At 47.9% G+C, this 21337-nt stretch overlaps 1 protein-coding gene across 9 annotated transcripts in view; it reads right to left on the bottom strand.

The window, feature by feature from the left end:
• Positions 1 to 21042, bottom strand: part of Shal (potassium voltage-gated channel protein Shal) — a 110596-nt gene extending 89554 nt beyond the window's left edge. For 8 of the 9 annotated variants that reach the window (XM_076813206.1, XM_076813203.1, XM_076813204.1 and 5 more), the window contains exon 1: positions 19834 to 21042. In XM_076813206.1, coding sequence (XP_076669321.1) covers positions 19834 to 20948 — 1115 coding nt within the window. In that variant the 5' untranslated portion in view covers positions 20949 to 21042. The remainder of the gene's footprint in view (positions 1 to 19833) is intronic. The other variant, XM_076813208.1, reaches the window with a different exon arrangement.
• Between the last annotated feature and the right edge of the window lie 295 nt (positions 21043 to 21337).

Genomic DNA, 21337 nt, shown 5'->3' with positions numbered 1-21337 from the left:
TTTCCCCCAAGGCTGAGAAGCGGGCTTATCGAGGCAGCCGCCGCTGCGAGCGGATGGAACGATCGGTTGTTATTAATTTTTCTTTTCCGCGCGATCTGGCCCCGCCCAAACTAGCCTTGTACACAGCTCCAGCCGGCCAGATCGATAGAGACATAGATGCCGGAAGGCCATGGAAGATCCTATGGGGATGAGGGCCACTGGCGACGGCGAAGAGCGGAGGATCGTCTCAGGGGGCTGAAAACTGCTGGTTCATCCTCGATTTCGTGGACCAACGGTAAGTACACGAGCAACCAGAGCCACGGAGTTCCTTTTACAGCGCAAACTTTTCAGCTTCTTTATGACTAAAAAGCTAGTAAGTAGCTTTTCTGATGCTACTGTGACACTCTCACTCTGGCGAATATTTAAAATTTAAATTGGATGAAAAGTCCCCCGAAATTCCCATGGACCAACAGAAATCCTAGAGATGCTTTAAGGCGTTGGACCATTAGGAGTTACTGTAACATTCTGTGCATTGAAACTCCTAGTTTAGTGGGGAGTAAGAGAAATCACCGAGTGTAACTCCGTTTATTTAAGCCTATTTTTTGTGTACACAAACGTGACAAAAGCTAATAGTTAAGCTAACACTTTCAATTAGACTGGAGAAGAGTCTTTAGATTGAACCCTCGCCTTTGCGATTGTCTTTTTAAATGATTTTATTCAGCTTCGATCCTCTGCTTGTATGTATGGTTCGAATCTGGCAACTCAAATTTCACCCACTTCCAACTATCCAATTGTCTTGAAACTTTGCAGGCGCGCGTAATTTGGATGGCAATACAATATTTAAAAAAAAAATTAACCCCGAGCGGGTGAAAAAATTACCCAGTCGTCAATAAATGTAATCCATAACCACAAATCCAGACGACTTGAAATCAGCCACTCGCGTTCTTTACGAAAACGACAAAATGTACTAAAAATGTAGTGAAAACTAAATTAAAATGCACTAAAAAGTAAAAAATAATTATTTTCTTGTACTTCAATTTCGATGGTGTTAATATCAGTTTAAATAAAATAGTGGGGCACCACGTGCAACCAGAAGTTGAAGTATTAAAGTGATTCATTTCCTGTTATGAAATATCGTGCACCACGATTTTATTTAAATTGATATTAACACCATCAAAATTGAAATAGAAGAAAAGAATTATTTCTTAGTTTTTAGTGCATTTTAATTTAGTTTTCACTACATTTTTAATAAAATCATTTAACATAATTTTTTTTATACATTTTTTATTCTTCTTTCTTTTCTCTTGCTTGCTTATATACACTTGCTTCTGCAATAAAGACACTTCTTAATAATAATAATAACGCGGCCCTGCCAAGAGCAAAAGCAGGAACATTAAATTAGTGGAACCCCGCCGCAAACTGATCTCTCATCTCGTGATTTCGATAACGAAAATAGATGCCGAGCCTCTAAGAAACTTTCTTTTTTTTTTGAAGCAAAGGAGCAAGGATTCTTTCGAGATCTGAAATCGAATTGCAGAATCTCGGGGGAGGGCGATCATTTGGAGTATTTTTGTAACCGCGGTGTCCGTGGGTGAATTCGAAATGGCGCACGAAAAGATTCTCGTCTCGGTAGGTAAGAGGATTGCTGGGAGAAGCGTCTCGGGGCAGATTTCCATGGAAAGGGGGTATCGGTGAAAGGAAAAGTCGGAGGAGCGCCTCGCCGGGCTTCCACGAGATCTAAATAACGGAGGGATAAATCTTCCGTGGTTAATAAATGCCCTGAATCTCGACCAGTGGACCGGAGCCCGGCTTCTGCCTCTTTTTCGCTCCGAAGCCCCCTTTTTTCGCCGGTCGCCCTCATGAATTACAAATCGTATCTTGTTAACGTCGCTGCCCGACAGAAACGAACGGCCGTGTAGCAGCGAACGGGCACGGTTAACCGAGCCATTTTTTCGAAAATGCTCCCCAGCTTTTCGCGCGCGGGAAATCAACCCCTGTTTCACTGGCTGCGTGGCCCAGTTTCGCTTCGGCGTTGTAAAATTCATCGCGTTCGAATAAAAGTACCCAATTACTGGGACGCTATACACGGTGCGCTATATATCAAATGTTTATTGAAATGTAAATTGAATTGAGGGCCCAGTGGAAAACAGGCACATGCCCACGTCTGCATAAATTTTCGTTTCTTTGCGCGATTAATTCGTTCCTGCAATGTAGCGTAATTCCACCACCTCCTACTATATTAGCAAATAGGTTTCACAAAAACAAGTGCGTAGTGAAAGAAGGGACCCATGTCACTCGGGCCCTTGGGAACACGTGACGAAATAAAATTAATTTTTCAGCTAAATTTTGACAATAGTTATGTCATTTACCATGTAATTCAAGTACCGCTTAAAATAATTACAATTTCGCACCGCAATTCCTACGAAAATAATTTTTCCTTCAAGTTGCTTTCCTCTAAAATCACAAAACGGTGGTACGTGCCTGTTTCTGGCTGCTGAATTGTCTGTGAATTTAAAAGTATTGCCAAGCGTAAAGGTGCCATTCTTGCAGTTCCCTTCGTTGTACTACGGATATCTAGGAATTCCTTGTGCTCGTGTGATCAGAGACTTATCCACTTGAAGTTAGCTCGCGGACAGATCACTTTATTATCCCAAGCTGGAGCGGTGAATGCTTCGAGCTCTTCCCAATCGGACGACATTTGAGTAACGGGACGAGATCGATGGCCCCGGGATCAGAGATGCAGGAAGGTAACCTGCGTTAAACCCCTGGGAGTTGCAATTAATATTAGCGTTATCACGTGGGACGAGAGGACTGCAATGCTTCCTCGGCCGCCGTTTAATACAGTCGTAAGGGAGGAAGCGTCTTTGACACGCGAAGGAAGCCCTCCCTCGATAGTCAGCCCGTCCTTGCGTGACCTTAGCGGGTTAAATAAGTAAGCCGAAGGGCGTGTCCCGCCATCGGCGCGGTCGGAGGGTATAAATCACGAGTTTCCCCGTCAAGATACGGGTCCACCCTTCCCGCAGGGAGAAATACGACGGACGTTACGCGGCACGTGCTCCGATGAGCGGAACAAGAAGGACTAGGGAGGCGAAGGCACGCGGTGCACGGGAAAAACGGGATTGGAAAACTAGCTGGCGCAGCGCGAGGTTTAATGTTTCCAGGAATTCATCGTGGGATCTACAGCCAGCGCAGACTGCGTCGGGAAGAACGCAAACGGAACACCTATGGCGGAAGGACCAATGGAAACGCAGAAGGAAATCATGCAACTTCCTTCGAGCGAAGCATTCCCGCGATATTAGCGTTTCTGATTCAACTTTTCCACCAGCGAAATTTACATGCTCGTAAAAACATACCGCGAACGTTGCAGGGGAGAGGGCTGGCCTGCATAAACATTCGGGCGAGTGTACGTTATCTGCGGATCGATGAAATCCCCTCTGAGGACGAATAATAATGTACTCATCGTTGCTAATTAGATGTTTTCTCTGTATCGTTTGTCGGAGGCACAAACTTTCGCCACTCGAACCCTCCGGCGAATATATTCTCTCATTCTAGATTCTAGCCACCGGGGAACCTACTTGCGAATCCAGTGGCGGATTTAACGGGTGACCGATGAGCAGTTGCCACCTGGCCCCCTTCCCAAAAGGCCCCCCTAGGGACCTGTCTTCAAAAAAGGATTATAATTTTATCCAAACACTATATATTTTTCTGTACTACTGCACTTAGCCCATTTTTAGTAACCTACCTCTTCATTTTCCCGAAACATGGACCCCTGCCCAGAAGGCTAATAGGGCCCTATCTTCAAAAAAACGAATTATGATTTTATCCAAACACTATAGTTTCCTTTTCTGTACTACTACACTTAGCCCATTTTTAGTAACCTACCTCTTCATTTTCCCGAAAAATGGGCCCATCAGAACGTTTGCGACTTGGGCCTTTTTCCTAAAATCCTTTCCTAATTATTACCAAAAGGTCTCTTAAACTCTGACGATCCCCAGTGTCCGATCGATGGAGTGCTGATGGCCTCTTAGAAATTTAGCGAGCTCGCGGAGCCGACCTAAGGGTTCCTTGAAAGGAAGACCGGAGAATTCGTTGTGGATTTTCCCCGAGGAAAAGTCAAACGAAAGGGTCCTTTGAGGAGCGTTTAATTAAGGATCAAACGCGGCCACGAATTAAGCCGGAGGACGCGAGTGGACGTAGATCTGGTCGGTTTGCTCTCATCGACCCGGCTCTTCGGAATATTTCCCTCGTCCACCCCTTTCGTGGCGCACGCGGGGGAGGGCGCGAGAGCGGTTTCACGCGGAAGGCGCCACTCGAAGAGTACACCGTCGCGGCGAGATAAAAGCTCTGGTTACGCGAGTCTATCATTAGGCATCGTTCCTCGAGGATTTCGATGCAAAAGGTGTGAGAGGTTCCAAGGATTCAGAGGGTAGGTACAACAGTGGTGAAGTTAGCCTCGAGTCTCACGGATCTGAGATGTTCGTGGATGTAAAATCCTCTGTGGGTTGTAACTGCCGCAGCTTAACTCGAATTCATAACCTTCTTCGCGAACTACACGCCGAATAGTGCAACAATGGATGTTTAAGCTGAGGAATCCCATTGTTACAGACAATTCTGGCGATGGAGATGTTTGGTGGAGGAATCGCCTTCTTTTCGCTCCAACTAGAGCGAAAACTTTTGGCACCGCTCCTGAATGTCTACTTCTATTAAACGTGTTACTGTTCCCGCGTACACAAAGGGTTCCGCCGTTTACAAATGAACGAGCCGACCCGTGCCACGGTTTAGTCGTCCCGATAAATTCTCAAACTCTTTCATCGGATTCCCCTGCAGGTCCCTGCGCCGAAATTTCCCACGTACCCCCAGTTAATATCGGCCACGCGCAATAGCGACGCGATCAGCCGGTTCCCAGAGATTGCCAGCCGAAATTTACATGATTTGAATCGCTGATGGATTCGCAGCCATCGACTTCCCGTGCACGGCGTTGTAATACACCGATGACAGGGGCTCCATTAGCATTTTATTGGGGACTATGGCCTGCCTGTTGCATTGATTAGTCACCGGTACGTAGTCGCGATCGAAGCGCAGACAGATTAGCCTTTAGAGAATCTCCGCGTCGCTTCTCCAGCTCTCTCGCGGAAACGAGAATGCTACTCCCTTCAATTTTTCGCGAAAGAGACTGACCTCGTCAGGAAGGGATAATTCACGCGGGGTGAAAGGTTTAACGAGATCGCAAAGGGACAAATATAGGAGGCACAGCGACGTGCAATGAATATGCAACCTTCTTACGTTTCTACTCTGTTATTTTAAATCGTGTGAAATCAAGAGCTACGAACCTGAAATTATACCTGAATGGGACATCGATGAATGGCCCTGTTTCAGTACCACCGACGTACACTCGATTCTCCGTAGCCGTTAATAGGTAGAGAAAATTGGGGGGAATAATGGTATACTCGAGGCTGTTATCTCGCGGACCGTGGTCTAGATGTGTGTCGTAACCGAGAGCCCACGGCGGAGGACGATGGTCGAGCGTCCCCAGGGGTGGCGATATATTTTTATCGTTCTCCAGAAAGGAGCCCGGCCAGCAAGTCCCGCCGCGCGGAACGACAGGAAATCGATGGCCAATGAAAGTTCCATTATAAACTCGCGCCGCCGTCGCCGTCCTACGGCCGAATAATTATAATAAAACATTATCGCGGCCCCCCCCAAGCCGGGAATTAATTATAATACGCCAATATCGAATCGTTGTCGAGGAAATTACTTCTCAAAAAACGCTGTAAAAATTCAGCGATCCACGGGAAGCGATGAAACATTTTTCAATACCACTCATTTCAATCGCAATGATTGGACTGACACCCCGTATCTAGCCTCTCTATCGAACGCGACTATTTTCCTGTCCGCTCCTTATCGCGGAAGTCCAGCGGAGTTCACGGAAGCGCGACGCTTATTTTTCAATATCCCTGGAACCGCTGGAGCTTCACGTTTCACCCCTTCGAAGCCTATTACCGAGATTAATGCAGCAGAGAGGCTCGAGCGTTATCAGGCATGCCTTGTTTCATGTCTCCACAAAGTAGGTACATAGTCGAAATTAAAGAGAGGCTCGCCTGACTCCTGTCAATTATTCTAATTAAAACAATATAACATAGGTACTCGGGAGAAATCTAGCGTGTCCTCCCACCCAGTGAGTCGAAACTGTCCAACTCAAGGTACGCAAAAACCACCCTTAAAGCTTCGAGCTGCAATCCTGGAACGCCCTGTACAGCCACGATGCACCACGGTCGATACTCACTGACGAATGAGAGTAGCTCCTGGCAAATATATTTAGAGGCCCCGGCAAAGGAAGAAAAGGACGCGGGGAGATCGCGAGGGTCCTTAGGGGGTTCGGTGCGCGTTACACCCCCGGTCCTAGGGGCGCGCTCGAAAAACCCTGTTGCGACGCTTTCAGCGGGAACCTATTGTGCGCGCACCAATGCGTCCCGCGGTCATTGCGATCGAGGTTTATAATGGGAGGCGCGGTGAGAAGGAGCCGAAAGATTCCATTGAAATCGAGGACAATTACGGCCAAAACGCGGCGCGTAGCTCGGTGTCGCCGCCGAAAATCGCCATTGCGATGGAGAAGAAAATCCAGTAACGCAGCCACGTCGAAAAAGAGGGGCGGGAGAGGGAGGCCTGTGAAGAAAAGAGTCACAGCTGAGGGGGTTAATGAGGCCGTGGCGCAAATTACCCTACGTCGACGTTATCTCTCGTCCGTGTTTCGTCCTCATTGGCTCGTTCGTTACGCGATCCCCGTAGAACCCAGCCATGTGCACGCGCCTCTGCACGGAACCCGACTGTCCGCCTTGCACCGCGCCACCCATCGAAAATGCGAAATCTATCCGGCTAATCGGCGCGGCTGGTATTACTCGCGTAATCCGATATAAACGGGGCCACCGGAGTAGCAAATTATTAGACTCACGCGCGTGTATCGTTTTCCCGGTGCGACTGACGATCGCTTTAACTCCACTCGATTGTTATATCCCAATTGACAGAGGGTGTGATAAAGATTAAAGAGGAAAGCCGAATACTAAACAGTAGTGATAACGGCAACATTTTTTCCAAGAAAATGTCAACTTTCACATAGATTTCCAAGGTCAATTGTTTGCCATATTTTTCTCAATATTTTTCCGTCATTCTGCAACATCTTAGCTTTAAGCCTTCGTGGTCGCGGGGGGTGTATTGTATCCCAAGAATAATTTTCGAGTTAAAATGTCGTGTCTTTGCGACTTCCAAAGGGGACTTATCGAAAGAAAAAAAATAAAAAGGAATTAAGAAATCGCTTTTTTCACACAACCGTGGAAAATCGCTTATTTTCAACTACATATTTTATCATATAAAAATTTACATTTCTAGAAAAAAGACTATTAGACCATGACTGTATAAGTATTACGAACGTACAATTATCAGTGAAAAGTTGAAAGATTCAAAAATACGAAAATGGTAACTCGAAAAATGACGCTGGGGAACCCCGTGTGACCAACTTGTGATTATAAGAAGGTGTGACCACGAAGGGTTAAGGGGGTCGGTTACTCCCCAAATTTTCGAAAATTGGTTTTTAGGATGTTTGCATATTCCGCTAGCTACACCTTTTCCACGTATTTTCAGCGCAACCGGGCCCCGAGATTCCAAAAATTGTAGGGATTACAGTAACAAATGTACGGGCCTGCACATGAGATTGGATAACGATGTCCAACTTTAAACGCGATTTCCCAGAAACTACGTTTTCCAAAACGGCGAACATAAAATCTCGAAAACCGCTCCAACGATTTGAATGAAAATTTACAGGGTGCTGCAGGAAACTATTCCCCTCCATGTATTGGGAGCACATTTTCAATATAAATTCTTAAAAAAAAGATACAAAATATTTTTTCTACAAAAAAAAGAAAAACTCAGAAACATCAACAGAAAAATTGTATTAATTTGTTTGTCAAAATTTTGCTTCGTGCACAAGATGGAGACTGTCTTACAGATTATAAAAATGCTTTTACTTTGTGATTTAGGTGATTCACCTGTCCGGAATCGTGTTCACCATCGAACGGTGAGTCGCGTACACGCTCTCGCATTTATATTTATAACTTTCTTCCCTACAAATACATTTAAAATTTTCTTTTTGCGCATTAAAGTCAACGAAATGACGCTTAAAAATTAAAACAAAAATTATCTCTATATGCATTTGGTACTTCAGAATATGCGTTTGAAGACGGGCCTGATTTTGGGCTGTTGAGGGTAACCTACCCCCTTAACGACGAAAAAGATTCATCTCTCTATCTTATTTCTATGAAAAGTTCTACAGTTTTGACTGAAGAAGTGGAGTTCGTCCCACTGTGCGGCGTTGGGGGAATCGGTAAGGCGGCTGAACAGTACCCTGAGGACCCGCCAGAATCTAGGGTTCGAGTTCCATCGCGGAGGCTCGCTTTTTCCGCCTTGAATAAAAATGATCCCACGGCCGGTTACACCCCGAGACCAATCGTCCGATGAGAAAATCTCGGGCGCCAGGTGAAATCGCATCTCGCAAGCGCCTCACGTTGCAGCTAGACAAACCTAATCGCCCGGCCGCGGCACAGGAACCGACGTCATAACGGGCAGTAAAGAAGGCCATACGTGGCTCGACGTCGCCCTCCTTTCGCCCCGGCCCGACGGAATCGTTCGAGATTCCACGAGATCCTAGGAAATCGCGCGCAATATCCGCCCTGCCAGCGCCCACCCCTCCGCAATCTCCATTATCGCGCGCTGCGTCGCGGGGCGAATCTTCGCGGAGGAGGGTGAAAGCTTCGGGGACGGTGGTCTCGGTCTAAGCCAGAAAATAACTCGATAATCTCCACGTTGCCCGCGCGCAACGGCTCGCAATTTTAATGGTCACCGAGAGCGAGCCGCTGAATTGCCGTCGTATTACGAGGGCCAGCTTTTTCAGGGAATAAATGGATGGTAACGAGCGCTCGACACCCTTCCTGCTTCGCCCCCTCGCTCCACGGGAATGGCAGAATCAGCGAGGAAAGTATTACGCGCTGCACACGCGGGGAAGATGGCCGCGCGTCACGCGCGACGAATTTCCGCGCTGGCCTACTTCGAATTCGCAAATTGCCTCGACCGCGCTGGACCACCAACTTTTCCTACCCTCTCTCTCTCTCTCTTTTTTTTCGTCATTGCCACGAAGCCAGCGGCGGCTGTTTCGCCGTGTCTTTCTTTCTGTTCGGGAATAAAGCCCGCTGCTCGAAATTTGTAACGGATCGAGCAGTGTGCCAGCCACGATGAAACTCGCTCGTGATGTACAGAGGATATCGGGCTGGGGAATGAGTAGGTACTCTGGTTTTAACCCCTTGACGGATTTCTTTGTTCCTTTGCCGAACTTCTGGCACAATTTTAGTGGACAGGTTTTATTTTTGCTTAAGAAGAATTGAAGGACCTGGGTAATACCTATTTTAAGTGTCTAGAGTGTTTTTCGGTGGTTCATTTCGCGCTTTTAAAACCAACGCTTTCTTTTTCTTTCTGCTTTTGTTGCCTCTACTATATTGTCCTTTCCTAAAGTAACCGAATGTGAGACCCATTTCTTAAAAACATCATAACTCTTGACTGAGAACACTTTTATTAAAATTCGATACACGTTTGAAAAGTAGAATATGTATTCTGCAGCAACCTACTGGAAAGTACTATAACAAAAATTCGGTTTCTTCGTAATAAGATAAAAAGAAAGTCATTCAAATACGCAGATAAAAAAATGGGTTCCTAATACGAGACCTACTTTGTTTTTTCCTGAAATATATTTTTTCTTTATTTTTTACGTCCAAGAGTTCTGTAGCGGAGATAAGCAAGGGTTTCGTATTAGGAGAGGTCGTCGTATTCGGCTTCTTCACCCTACTTGTATTCCTAACTGGTTTCTCACCACATATGTGTTAAATAAATAAATAAATTCGGTTAGCGAGGGATCGACGAATGAAATTTCGACTTTCGAAATGGTCCAGAAATTTGATAAATTCCAAAGTCAGTGTATCGTAACATGAAATATCCGCCCAGCAAAGGAAAGTTCGCGAGAATCGAATAAATTGATAGTCAAACGACCACTCACTTCGTACTCCGATTGGGATATTTGATTCTGACCAGGATGCTGGAAGTTGTAGATCCAAAATCGGAAGTAACCAACTCGACAGTAAAAGCTACCTCGACTATACCATGTAATATCCGCGCTTCCTACGATCTCGCGAATAAATGAGACATTACGTTCGAGCATCCCCCGTCATTGTGTCCTCAAAAAGCCATAAAAGACGCTGGGCGATTCACGAGCTACTTAAAGCCCGCGGTAAAAAGCATCCGATAAATATTCTCCGATGGTCCGACGACGAAAAACTACCAGCTTCCAAGTGCAGCCCCGAAGGGAGGGTGCTTAACGACGAGGGAAAAAGGGCGCTGCACCCTTAATTCCGCGGCAACCTTCGCGAGCGTTTCTTTACCTCCTACGACCACTCCGAGCACGCTTATACACGCGGCGTTTTTATCGCGTTTTAGTTCACGTTTTTACCCCTCGTTCCGCACCGAGGAGATTGATTCAAAGTTTACAGGGGAGGAGGGGGGTGGTACGTAGAAAACCTGCGTTGGGAACCTCTCCCGCTGGAAATATCGTTAATCTCGTTGTGACTAATCGATTCTTTTTTCCCTTCAAATTCCAAACACTGTGGAGAATTTCGTCGGGCCATGTTGGAGGTAATGGTATCCAAAGTTTCCCCGCTAATTCAATTTTCTGCTGGTTTCCATTGGTTAGAAGACTCTTAAATGGATAGTTTTGATAGAGGATTTTAGGGGTTAGCCACCTTTGAAACAGTGATGGGTAAAAATTGTTATTCACGTATAATTTCGAATAACGAATAAAAGTTAAAAAAAATTATTCGTCATAAGTAAAGTTAACTCGAATTATCGAACGAATGCCAAACAATTTGTTTACCTTTTATTCATTATTCGAAATTTTATTCAAATAAATTTTGCCCATCTCTGCTGTGAGGCTTCAAAAAATCGATTCTTTTTTTCGTCTTAAATGGTACCTTATAGTCCCAAAAATGAAATGACACTGGTTAAATTAACCATTTTGTTTCCAGAAAATTAAAACAATTTTTTTTATGTACTTCAAGGCCTTAAAACACATTCTTCATTTATCTTATTAGTTCGCCACAAAACATCTGAAATTTACGTATGAGTTTCAGACCCAAAGGTGGTCTAACCCCTTAGAACGTCTTGTGCTTAAGTTTCTGATGAATTCTTAGGAGCTTCTCGAAGGCACTCAAATTTCCTCCACGAGTGCGGTTGATATATGATTTTTTTATAGAACCCACCGCTAATTCAATTTCAGTTTCCTGCTCATTTCGATTGATTTCCAGCTTCGTGAATTTTTAATAGAAGAACTAAGACGTCTTGTACTCAGCCACTGATGGATTCTGAGGGGTTTCTGTGATTCGAGAGGCGCGTACGCAGAAGCTTGGATACTTGGCAAGTTCTGCAGTGTTATTAATTCGAGGGAAGGAGGCACAGCGTGCGTTTGAAGAGGATCACGACGCGTGTCCAAGGCTCGTGAAAGGAGCGTTTTCACCTGGGCAAGATGTGTTCGGTGTCTGCGTGGTTATTTTGGCGGCTCGCCAATCGAACTCAAGAACCAGACGAGTGTTTACCGAACGTTTATCCGCCTTCGTTATTCGCACTCCTCTTTCACCCTATCCTTTCCCCCTATCTCCTCATTTTCGTCACCTTCGCGCCGTCGCTTCTTCCGACGATCATCCACCACGATCCATCCAGTGATCGGTTTCACAAAGCCACGAAGAGCGAACGAGTTACGGCATCGAGATTATTAACCAAGCTCCCTCCTTCTTTAATCATTCATTTCCTGGATAATTTCAAGCTGTGCATGAAAACTGATAAAGGAGCCAAGCATGGCACTAGAACTGGGACTTCTCCTGAGATATAATGGAGGATATAGGATCTCGAACCATATAATTCAGTTGAATCGCATTTCCCTCCACCCGATGCCCCTTTCTCAGCATTTCCTCCATCAGAATTCGACAGTAGCCCAATCTCGCTCCAAGACATACCGCGACCCCCGTTCTGCCTCCACCATTCAGACTCCAGCACGTACCACGCCTACGATCTGTCCCCCATCGACCACCGAGAGGACGGAGATGAATATTCCACTGGAAATCCGCCGCGAAAATCCGCCCCGCGTCCCTTAGACCTTCAGGATTTTCCAGCCGGAACGACCTTCCCGTATCCTGGTATCAGCCCTCTATCGCTCCATCATCCCCCTTCCTTCGATCGAATCCCCGAGATCCTTAAATAACGGGGTTGGCTTACGCCAGACAACAAATAGGGGATGAAACTCGAGAAGCAGCAAGCATGTTTGCGGTCCGCGAAAGAGTCGCTATCAGAACAGTTCGACGCTGAGGGGAGCCGAAATATCGAGCGGGCTTTAGCCGTTTTTATTGCCCGCTGCCAAAAATACATCGCACAAGAATTCAATTATCCACTAAATAAATCTGTTCAAACGCGTTGCCGTTCCTGCACAGTAATTAGCGGTAAGAGCGCGCTGCCAGTTATTGGAGTATCCTGTTCATTGGAATAAATAGATAAAGATGAAGATAATAGCCAGCGCGATGGCTGGTCCGCGGCTTCAATACATCGCCGACGCGTTTTCCAATCACCCCCTGTTTTCCCTCCCGTTACTCGATTTATCCCCGGTCGGCTCGCTCGATTCGACCGTTTATCGCGAGTTTAACGGGGAATCAGGTATCCTTTATTGCGCGTATTTCTGACATTTGCATGCCTCGTTCCGGGGAGAGAATCACCGCTCTAAAGCACGCACGCTTTCTCGCTCCCTGTCTCACCCTCCAACCCTTCCGTCCCTCATCCTGCGGCGATGTCTGGCCGACTCTACCACCGTGGCGGGGCAGCCCCATAAATCCTTGGAGGCGGGTTATCGAGAGGAAATAACGGCGCGAATCCCGCTGGCGTGCAATTTTAGAATTGTGACCGCGATAGCGCGACGCGCTGCGGTCCTCCATTTCCGGGCTCGCCATTCCGTTGCCCTTAAACGATCATCGCGGCCCTTTCTCCCTGCCGTTGCAATCGACGCTTTAAATGCTCCACGATATTACCAATTACTTCGTAGCATAAAGGCTTCATGGGGATCCAGAGTGATTTTCCTTAGGTTGCTCTTCACGTTAAAATATAAAGTCGGTTGGTAAACGAGGCTGCGATCGAATCCACTGACAAGCAGCCAGAGTCTAGGGTAACTCGAAGCAGGGGTGAACACACCAATGGACAAAATCGAAATTCAAAGCTCGCGCCTGCCACCTACCCTCTCGCCACCTCGTTATGGGTCCTCGGTGGATTGTTCCGCGAAGCGTTATTTTTTTTTCGAAACGACCTCGCTTGTTCCCGTTTCGCGGGCGATAAAAATGCAAAACGGGAGACGCGGGCAAACAGGACCCCCGGGGGAGGAATCGAAGCCTCTATCGATGCTTCGGTCGAGGAAAACAATCCACTTTGCGAATTAGAGGAGCTGGGAAATTGGGGGGAGGAACTGCGGAATTGGCGGCGTCGATGAATAGGGGGCTCCCCGGGGGATGGGGAAATTTTCCGCATTCGGAGGAGCGTGTGTTTTTCCACGAAGCGAATCGAAGCGGCGGAAATCCATGCGACGAGCGTGAGCGGTGCAACGTTGCAATGTGCAGCTACAGGAGTAGCCATGCGTAATTTGTACGGTGCTAGAGAGGAATTAAGAGGTGGAGGAATAGAGGACGCTGCCAGTTTGAAAAGTGAGACAATGCGAGAGAATTGGGGGTCCTATCGATTGGGGAAGAGAATCAAGAATCCGGAGGTATCCACGGTTCGAAAAGAGGAACAATGGCCAAGATAGGGCGAGAAGAACATTGACGAGTCGATGCTAAGAGGGGGAGCAGTGAAACTAGAGCTTTCACGCCTCGGTCCTTTTTATTTTCCTCGAGATACGACCACTCCCCTCTTATCGACTTTCAAACATAAAGGAGAACGCTAGTTTGGCCGGATTACCAGGAGAGGAAACGAGGGAAATAAGATTCGCTGGCTAACTTTTATTTATTTCGCTCTTAACAGAGCAAGTGGGGGAATAATCGAAGAAAAGCATCGTGCTTTTCTCTGTCTCGAAGCAGTGTTAAGCCTCGTGGCCACTAGCAATAAACTTGCGAGATTTATTGCGCAAGAAACTTGCGCGAGCGTTTACATTACAGCAATTTTTTTACGCAAGTTCTTGCCTGCAAGTAGTTGCGAGAAAAATCTTGCGGACGATATGTCCCGCCTGTCTACACTGCAGTGTTACACCTGAGAGTTGGGAGCAAATATTTCTACGTAAAGTATCTACTATAATGTCTAGTGTTGGCTAGAACCGTGATTTGTGAATCACGAGTGATCTGCGATCACTGTGATAAATCACTGTTAGTGATTTTGCACTCCATCCCTAATAATGTCGGACCAACAAACTAGAATTTAGAATTAGTCGGACCAAACATTACTAAAAGTGATACAAAAACGCTGGCGTGCACGCAGATCCGAAACCGAATACTATGGTCCACCTACTTGCATTCTACTCTCGCCAAAAATTTCCAATTCGTTTGGAAGTAAAATCTTTCTCTGTGAGAGAAGATTATCAGGTATCTACGCTATGACAGAATTCACTTGCTGAGACCAACTGTCGCAAGTAATCAGAACTTGCTAGACTTACTCTCAGGCGTGTTTACACAATGCTGACAACGACTCTCGCAATAAATGTCGCAAGTTTATTGCTAGTGGCTACGAGGCTTTAAGAAACCCTGGTAAAAAGAGGAGTTCTATTCACCGAATTAAACTAAATATCAAGCTTGAACAACTACCAACCCCTTCTGAAACAAAGTAACTCCCAAGCAGACACTGGTTCCCATTCCCTAAAGAAGAGCTCATGTAACACAAATAACCCAAAGAAACCTCCCTTCACAGAAGCGCAGCGCCGAAATTAGCATAGCCGCGACCAAACTCGCCCAATAAATCCTGATCGAACGCATTCCCCAGCCGTGAGCTGGAGAAGCAAAAGCTATTAGAGCTGGGCCCGCGCGAGGCCGCGCCGAGGTCCGTGAGCCGCGTAAATTAATATGCCGGATGAAAATTCATGGGGCCTAGAGGCGAGCGTCGCTCCTCGTCGTCGATCCTTTTCCATTAATATCCAGGCGGGGAACGCGGGCGTCCCGGCGCTGGCGGCTGTTTGTCCAGCTTTCAAAATGCGTTTGAAAAGTAACGCGTTAGAAGGCCGCTAGAGAAATCCTCGAGGCACCTGTTGATCCTTCTCGTTAAAGTTTGAAGGAACCGACCTGGACTAGGCCTGGACACGCGAGCTGGGATCCAGCCGGCGCTGACACAGGAAAAGAACCGGGGACGTTATTACCCCGCGCGCAAACACATGAATATACATCGAGCCTCCGCGTTAAGTCTCCTCTCCCGTTGCCCACCACCAACAGGGCGCAGCTCGGCCGATGGAGAGCAGAACGGATGCTCGCGAATATTCCACTCTAATTGGTCGAACGCCGACGGGGAACATTTCTACAGATTTGCATACCCGACTTCGTAGCGGCGGTTTTAATTAGAACGCATTTCAGCGGGCCCGGGTGCTTCTCTCATTTTTTTCCCCCCATTGTTCTCCGTCAATTTTTCACGCTCCTTCGATTCCAAGACGAGCACGAATGTATTTGGTTTCGGCTGAAAAATATTTACGCGGAGCGACGGGCGCGTTTTGTTTCCCGTAGGCCGCGATACCTACCCCTGTGTTTTTTCGTCGACCGCGTACCCTCCGCCTCTTTCAACCACCCTGCCGGTTTTATCGAAAAATACGGGAAAGGAGAAACAGAGCGTGACAAACGGCAGCGAAGCCTTTCCGCGAATTTTCCCGACCTTTACAGGCTGATTCGGGAATTGCACGAGGTATTTCATTGCATCCGCTAAGCGGTAATCCCTTTAACGAGAAGAGAAACATCCAGTTCCCAGTTCATTCGCAGAACGTCGTCGCGTGTGCAGTCTGTGCCAGTAACTTCACCGGGTCGAAAGTACCGAGACCCTGCCACATCTTTGCCGTCCTTTATACTCCCGCGAGAAGCATTGCTCTTTCGCTGTACTATTCCATTAGCACGGCGTGCCCTTCCGCGCTCCGAAATAGATAATATCGACGGCGCTGACCTTCCCATTCGAGACTTTATCAACTTTCGCTGCCAATAAAACACTCACCGTAATCCACCGCGCTCTGCCGTTTAACGTTACTTTAAACGGCCATAAATAATTGCGGCGGTTCAACGGACCGGTGGGGGGTGGTCGCGGGGAATACCAGCGCGCGAACTCCAGCGACTGGTGTCGCGCCTGGGTCTCTGATAAATTCGCGTCGGCGGTGGCGTTTGCGTTTGAGCAGGCGAAACAATTTAACGGGGCGCGATTAAAATCGTCAAAGGTCGACGCGCGGCCCGCAAGCGAAAATCCACGCGCTAGAGAGAAACACCGTCGAAAGTTGAACGGAGAGTGCACGGGGGCCAGGAGTGGGCCAGATAAATCACAATAATTAACAAGGAAAACGCGGAAACGCCGCCTAAGGCGAATGTCCCAATTTCTGCTGATTTAAGAGGTAACTCGTCATAAAGAAGGTGCAAAAAATTTGTTTGTGATCAAAATTTGCAGAGTAATTGATTAATTATTTAATAGTAAATCAAGCAATTCAAAAACTATTTAAAAAAGATGTTTCAAGATGTTTAACTATTAGTAATTTGTAATTAAATATGTTCTAATAACGCATATAATAATAAGAGAAATACGAAATGAGCAGAAATGGGGACATGAGCAGAAATCGGGACATTCACCTTATTCCGATTCCATCGGCGAAACGCATTTGCCCGGACACTCGGCCCGCGATCCGCGCAATAATGGACCGTCATTATCCTTTAATGAACCTTATACGCTCCCCCGGTCCGCGCATCCTTCCCCCAATCGTCGTCGAACTTAGTTAATCAGCGAAACATTGTCGCCTGTCCTCCCAGTAAACTCCGCCGTGTTCATCAATTACTGAGTTCCATCCGACACGGAGGCATTCCAGAGTTTTTCATCAAACTTTCGACCAGGGACCGGCGAAGAACGAAGGGGGGGAATTGAACGGGAAGACAGGTTCGTCGCGTCGCGGTGGAAAAGGAAATTATTATGTCACGAGCGACTCCGTCGTTTCTTTTCCTCGGGGCACGCAACGTTGTTCCGTCGGTTCGCTTTATCGGGGACATTTTAGCGGAGGAAACACTGCAGCGAGAGGGGTGGCGCTGAGAAAAGCGGGCGCACATGCCTCGGGCGCATGGATGCGGAAAACATTGCGAGTTGCTCGGTTCTGGGGGCGCCTGAAAGGAAAACTGATCCGCGCCTTTCAGAGGGAGCAAGGCTTTCCAGAGCCTGGTGGCTTCTGAAGCACGGCATCGCGCTACATTTAATCACCTTCGAGCGGCCTCATCGAGTCGCTTTCAACTAACCGGAGTGCAGCAAGTATTCTCGGGAGAGAGAGACACCGAGAAAGAGAGAGAGAGAGGGAGGGAGAGAGAAAGAGAGAGAGAGAGGGAGAGAGGGAGAGAGAGAGAGAGAGAGGGAGAGAGAGAGAGAGACGGTGGGTATTCCCCCCTGCAAGCGCTGTTATGAAAATGTAACTCGATTCGCCAGACCGTTTCGCGCGGCATCCTAAATTTCGGCTCGGATTAGGGGAGGATGAAAGCCGACTGGAGGCTTCGGGAGATCTACGCGGCCCAGCCACGGATTTGGCTGGCGCTCGATCGGACGCGACCACCGGCTGCGCGGGCATGTAAGATCAACCTGATTGTCAGCTGTCCGTGCGAAAACGAAACGAAAATACCACTGACATAGATTTCACCAGGCAGAAATAGAGGGGCAGAGCCTGTCTTCCCCGTGAATCAGACGTGGGACACGCGAGCGAGCGAATTTTTCCACCCGGCTCGCGAGCATCGCGGAGTCTCCCCCACCGAATTCGCCCTCCCACGTTCCCGAGGGAACATTAATATTTCCGCCCAGCCTTATGGATCTGTTCCACTCGCGAGCAAAAGTCTCGGATCGTTCCGCGTAATTTTTTCATCGCCCTCGCTGAGAGATCGTTCGAGCGAACCTGCAAGATTAAGCAAGCCGGAGAGTTTCCTGTCGGCTGCAGCTCGAATTTTACAACCACGGATCAGGGGCCTGAATGTTTCAAGCGTCTTGTGGGGTTCTGCTAAGGGAGACGCCGAATTCAGAGACAAATGGTCCGAAAACGACCCTTTGCGTTTTCAGTGTTGCAAGAGAAATTTGGTAGAAGGTCTGTACTTCCGACTCCGCCGCAAGAGGGCATTCGACCGATCCCGCTCTCTCGCAAGTTCTCGCATCTAGCCATTCGTATCTATTAAGGGGTTATACCTAGTCAGGCGGCCGAAAAGAGGCGAATGTTTGTGAATTTTTTATGAAAAAGCGGAAGCATATATTCTTACAGAACATTTTGCGCTTAAAAGAGCAACGTTTAAAGAACATATGATAATATTTTCGCAGTTAACGTCCTTGTAGATTTTGGGGTATTACTGGAAGCCATTTTTATACCTGACACAAAAACAACATTCTTTTACGCTATTAAGGGGTAATATACACTTAATTGTGTGAAATAATGTTGCAAATATGGGCCAGTTTTTTATATACACGCGTCTTTTAGTTTAGGGAACAAAAACAGACTTGTGGAGAGCAACAAAGTATACATAAAAAATTCTCATGAGACAAAACGCAACCGTCCTTTTCTCTTCTTCGTTCTACCTACGAACCATTCCACAACCCCCGCCAAATATTAAATAAGAGGATCTTTTAATTGCACGGCTTCGGTCCTCGTTTCATTAAGCTGCATTCGCTTCGTTTGGGCGAGAGTTAATAAATAGCGCGCAGAAACCCTGCCAGACTGGCGACTTCTTCAACCCCTGAGTGTAAAATACACTGCAGCGAATCTGTATGCGAAACGAAGTGAAACAAAGGTACCCAACGTCTCCAGAAGCCCTACAAGCTGGCTGATTCCAATGGAAGAAAGGGGGAGAGACGCGAATAGGGCCGGGAATTTTAATCCACGAAGAAAAACAAATTTCGTCCGCGAAACAGCAGGACGTTTTCAAGAAATTAAAGGCAAACAGAAATGTTCTCTCGTCGGTGGGTGTGCAGGAGGTCGGACGGTTGTTCGAGATCGGTTGCTTTAATTCGTCGCAAAGCAGAAAGACTGGGTTTACAGTGGGAGCGACGTGACGGGAGAAGGAAACGGGAGGAATTGTCGGTGGGCTTTTCTGCCGCGGATATTTAGAGAAAGCGGGGAGGCCCTTCGAGGTGAAAAAGGTCGACAGCGACGTCCGTTAAAAATATCACTAGAGACTGGTGCTTGTTCAAGCTTCGGGCGGTTTACACGGAGCCAATTACTTTCGCGGAAGCGTCCTTAAGTCGTATTCCGTCGCGTATTTGCTGGGAATATCTGCTACCCTACCCCTTTAATTCCTCCCTTAAGGTATCCAGCCATTATATTCGACTGAATTCGAAACAATGGATAGAAAGCATGAGTACCTTGAAATTTCTTCAGAGTAGGTACTTCAGATAAAAAGATCGAGTTTACTACAAACCCACTCGGTTCAAAATACGATTCGTTCGCAATGAGGATAACTTTAGATCTACCCAGGATTTCGCTTCACACCCGGCAGTTGCGGTAGCAGAGGCCAACCGGAATGTAATCGCACGAATCTACGAATAAGAAGCTGAAGATAAACTCACCCTAAGGTAGTCATAGTAACGATGGTGTACCAGAAGGCGGCAGGGATCGAGGTGAAGTTCGTCCCGTCTACGTTCTTCTCCGCGTAGAACATGACGGTGGCGAATATGATGATGGCCATGGCCAGGGAGAACACGAGGAAGCCGAGCTCGGACGCGCACGACTTGAGCGTGTAACCGAGGATACGGAGGCCCTGCGAGTGCCTGGAGAACTTGAAGATCCGGAACACACGGAAGACGCGCAACGTGACGAACGCGCCGGACACGTCGTCGTTGTCGGTGATACCGAGGCCGATGTAGTACGGCAGGATGGCGACCACGTCGATGATGGACATGACCGAGCGGGCGAACTTGCAACGGGACGGTGCGGCGAACAGCCTCAACAGATACTCGGCGGTGAATATCATCACGCACGCTGTGTCCAGACAGAAGAACACGATCTTGTAACGCTCGCCGCATGAAAGCGTGCCGGCGCGTCCCGGCCGATTACCGCACGGCACGGTCTCGACCACATTCGCCAGCACGCTCACGGCAATGAAGAAGCCGGTCACGTAGTAGAAGACCAGGGCGGCCGTGGATATGTGAGGATTCTGGAAAGCCCGCCACATCTTCTGCCTGATGTCCAGCAGCTGCTGCAGATTCTGGTCGCCGTTCTCGCTCAGCTTGTCGTCCATCAGCCGCTCGGCGTTCTCCCGCTTGCGGTCGCGGTAATCCTCGTAGCAGCAATCGCCGATCACGTCCGGCAGTATGCCGAAGAACGCCAGCTCCTCGTCGTAGCTGGTCAGGCATTCGTGCTTCGGATAGTGTAGCTTCCCGGTTCTGTAATAGTTCAATATGTGACGAAAGATGTCTGGATCACGGTCGAAGAAGTACTCCTTGCTCTCCTCGTCGTAGAAGAACTCTCGCTCGTTCGAGCCGAGAAGAGTGTCCGGATACTTCTCGAGGGTGTTCCGCCATGTCTCGAACCGCCGACCGCTCACGTTTATCAGCAGCTTCTCGTCGTCCGCCTTGCGGCGATCCTTGGGGATCGGCGGCGGGGGCAGCGGATGAGTAGCGATCGGCACCCAGCCGATCGCCGCCGCGCGAGCGAACGGCAGCCACGCTGCCACCGAGGCCATCCTCGATGGTCGAATACTTTGCCCGACTCACCCAATTTTTCCACCGTTCTTGCCACTCCGTGTCAACCCCTTCGCCCCCCCTTCACCCTTCCCCTACACCCCCCTTCCACTACCTCTTCCTCCTTCAACCTTCTCGGTCCACCGGTGATCCTATTGGCCGTTGATAAACACCTTCGACGCGCTGGCTATAACGAGGCGGCTTCGCGCGGTACCTTTGCGGTTTCACGAGTGACCGGCTAATGTGTTTTGGTAAATGACAAATGTAACCCTGCCTCGGTTCCTGGAATCCGTTGTCGTGGAGCACGAGTGTACACCTATTTACACTTTTAATCCTCCTGCACCGTTCGCGAATGAACAAGCGGATGGACCCGGAACACAGCCGCTGCAAC

This window comes from Andrena cerasifolii, chromosome 5, assembly GCF_050908995.1.
Source record: "Andrena cerasifolii isolate SP2316 chromosome 5, iyAndCera1_principal, whole genome shotgun sequence".
Classification (NCBI taxonomy): Eukaryota; Metazoa; Arthropoda; class Insecta; order Hymenoptera; family Andrenidae; genus Andrena; species Andrena cerasifolii.
This window is presented reverse-complemented; position numbering and strand designations above follow the sequence as displayed.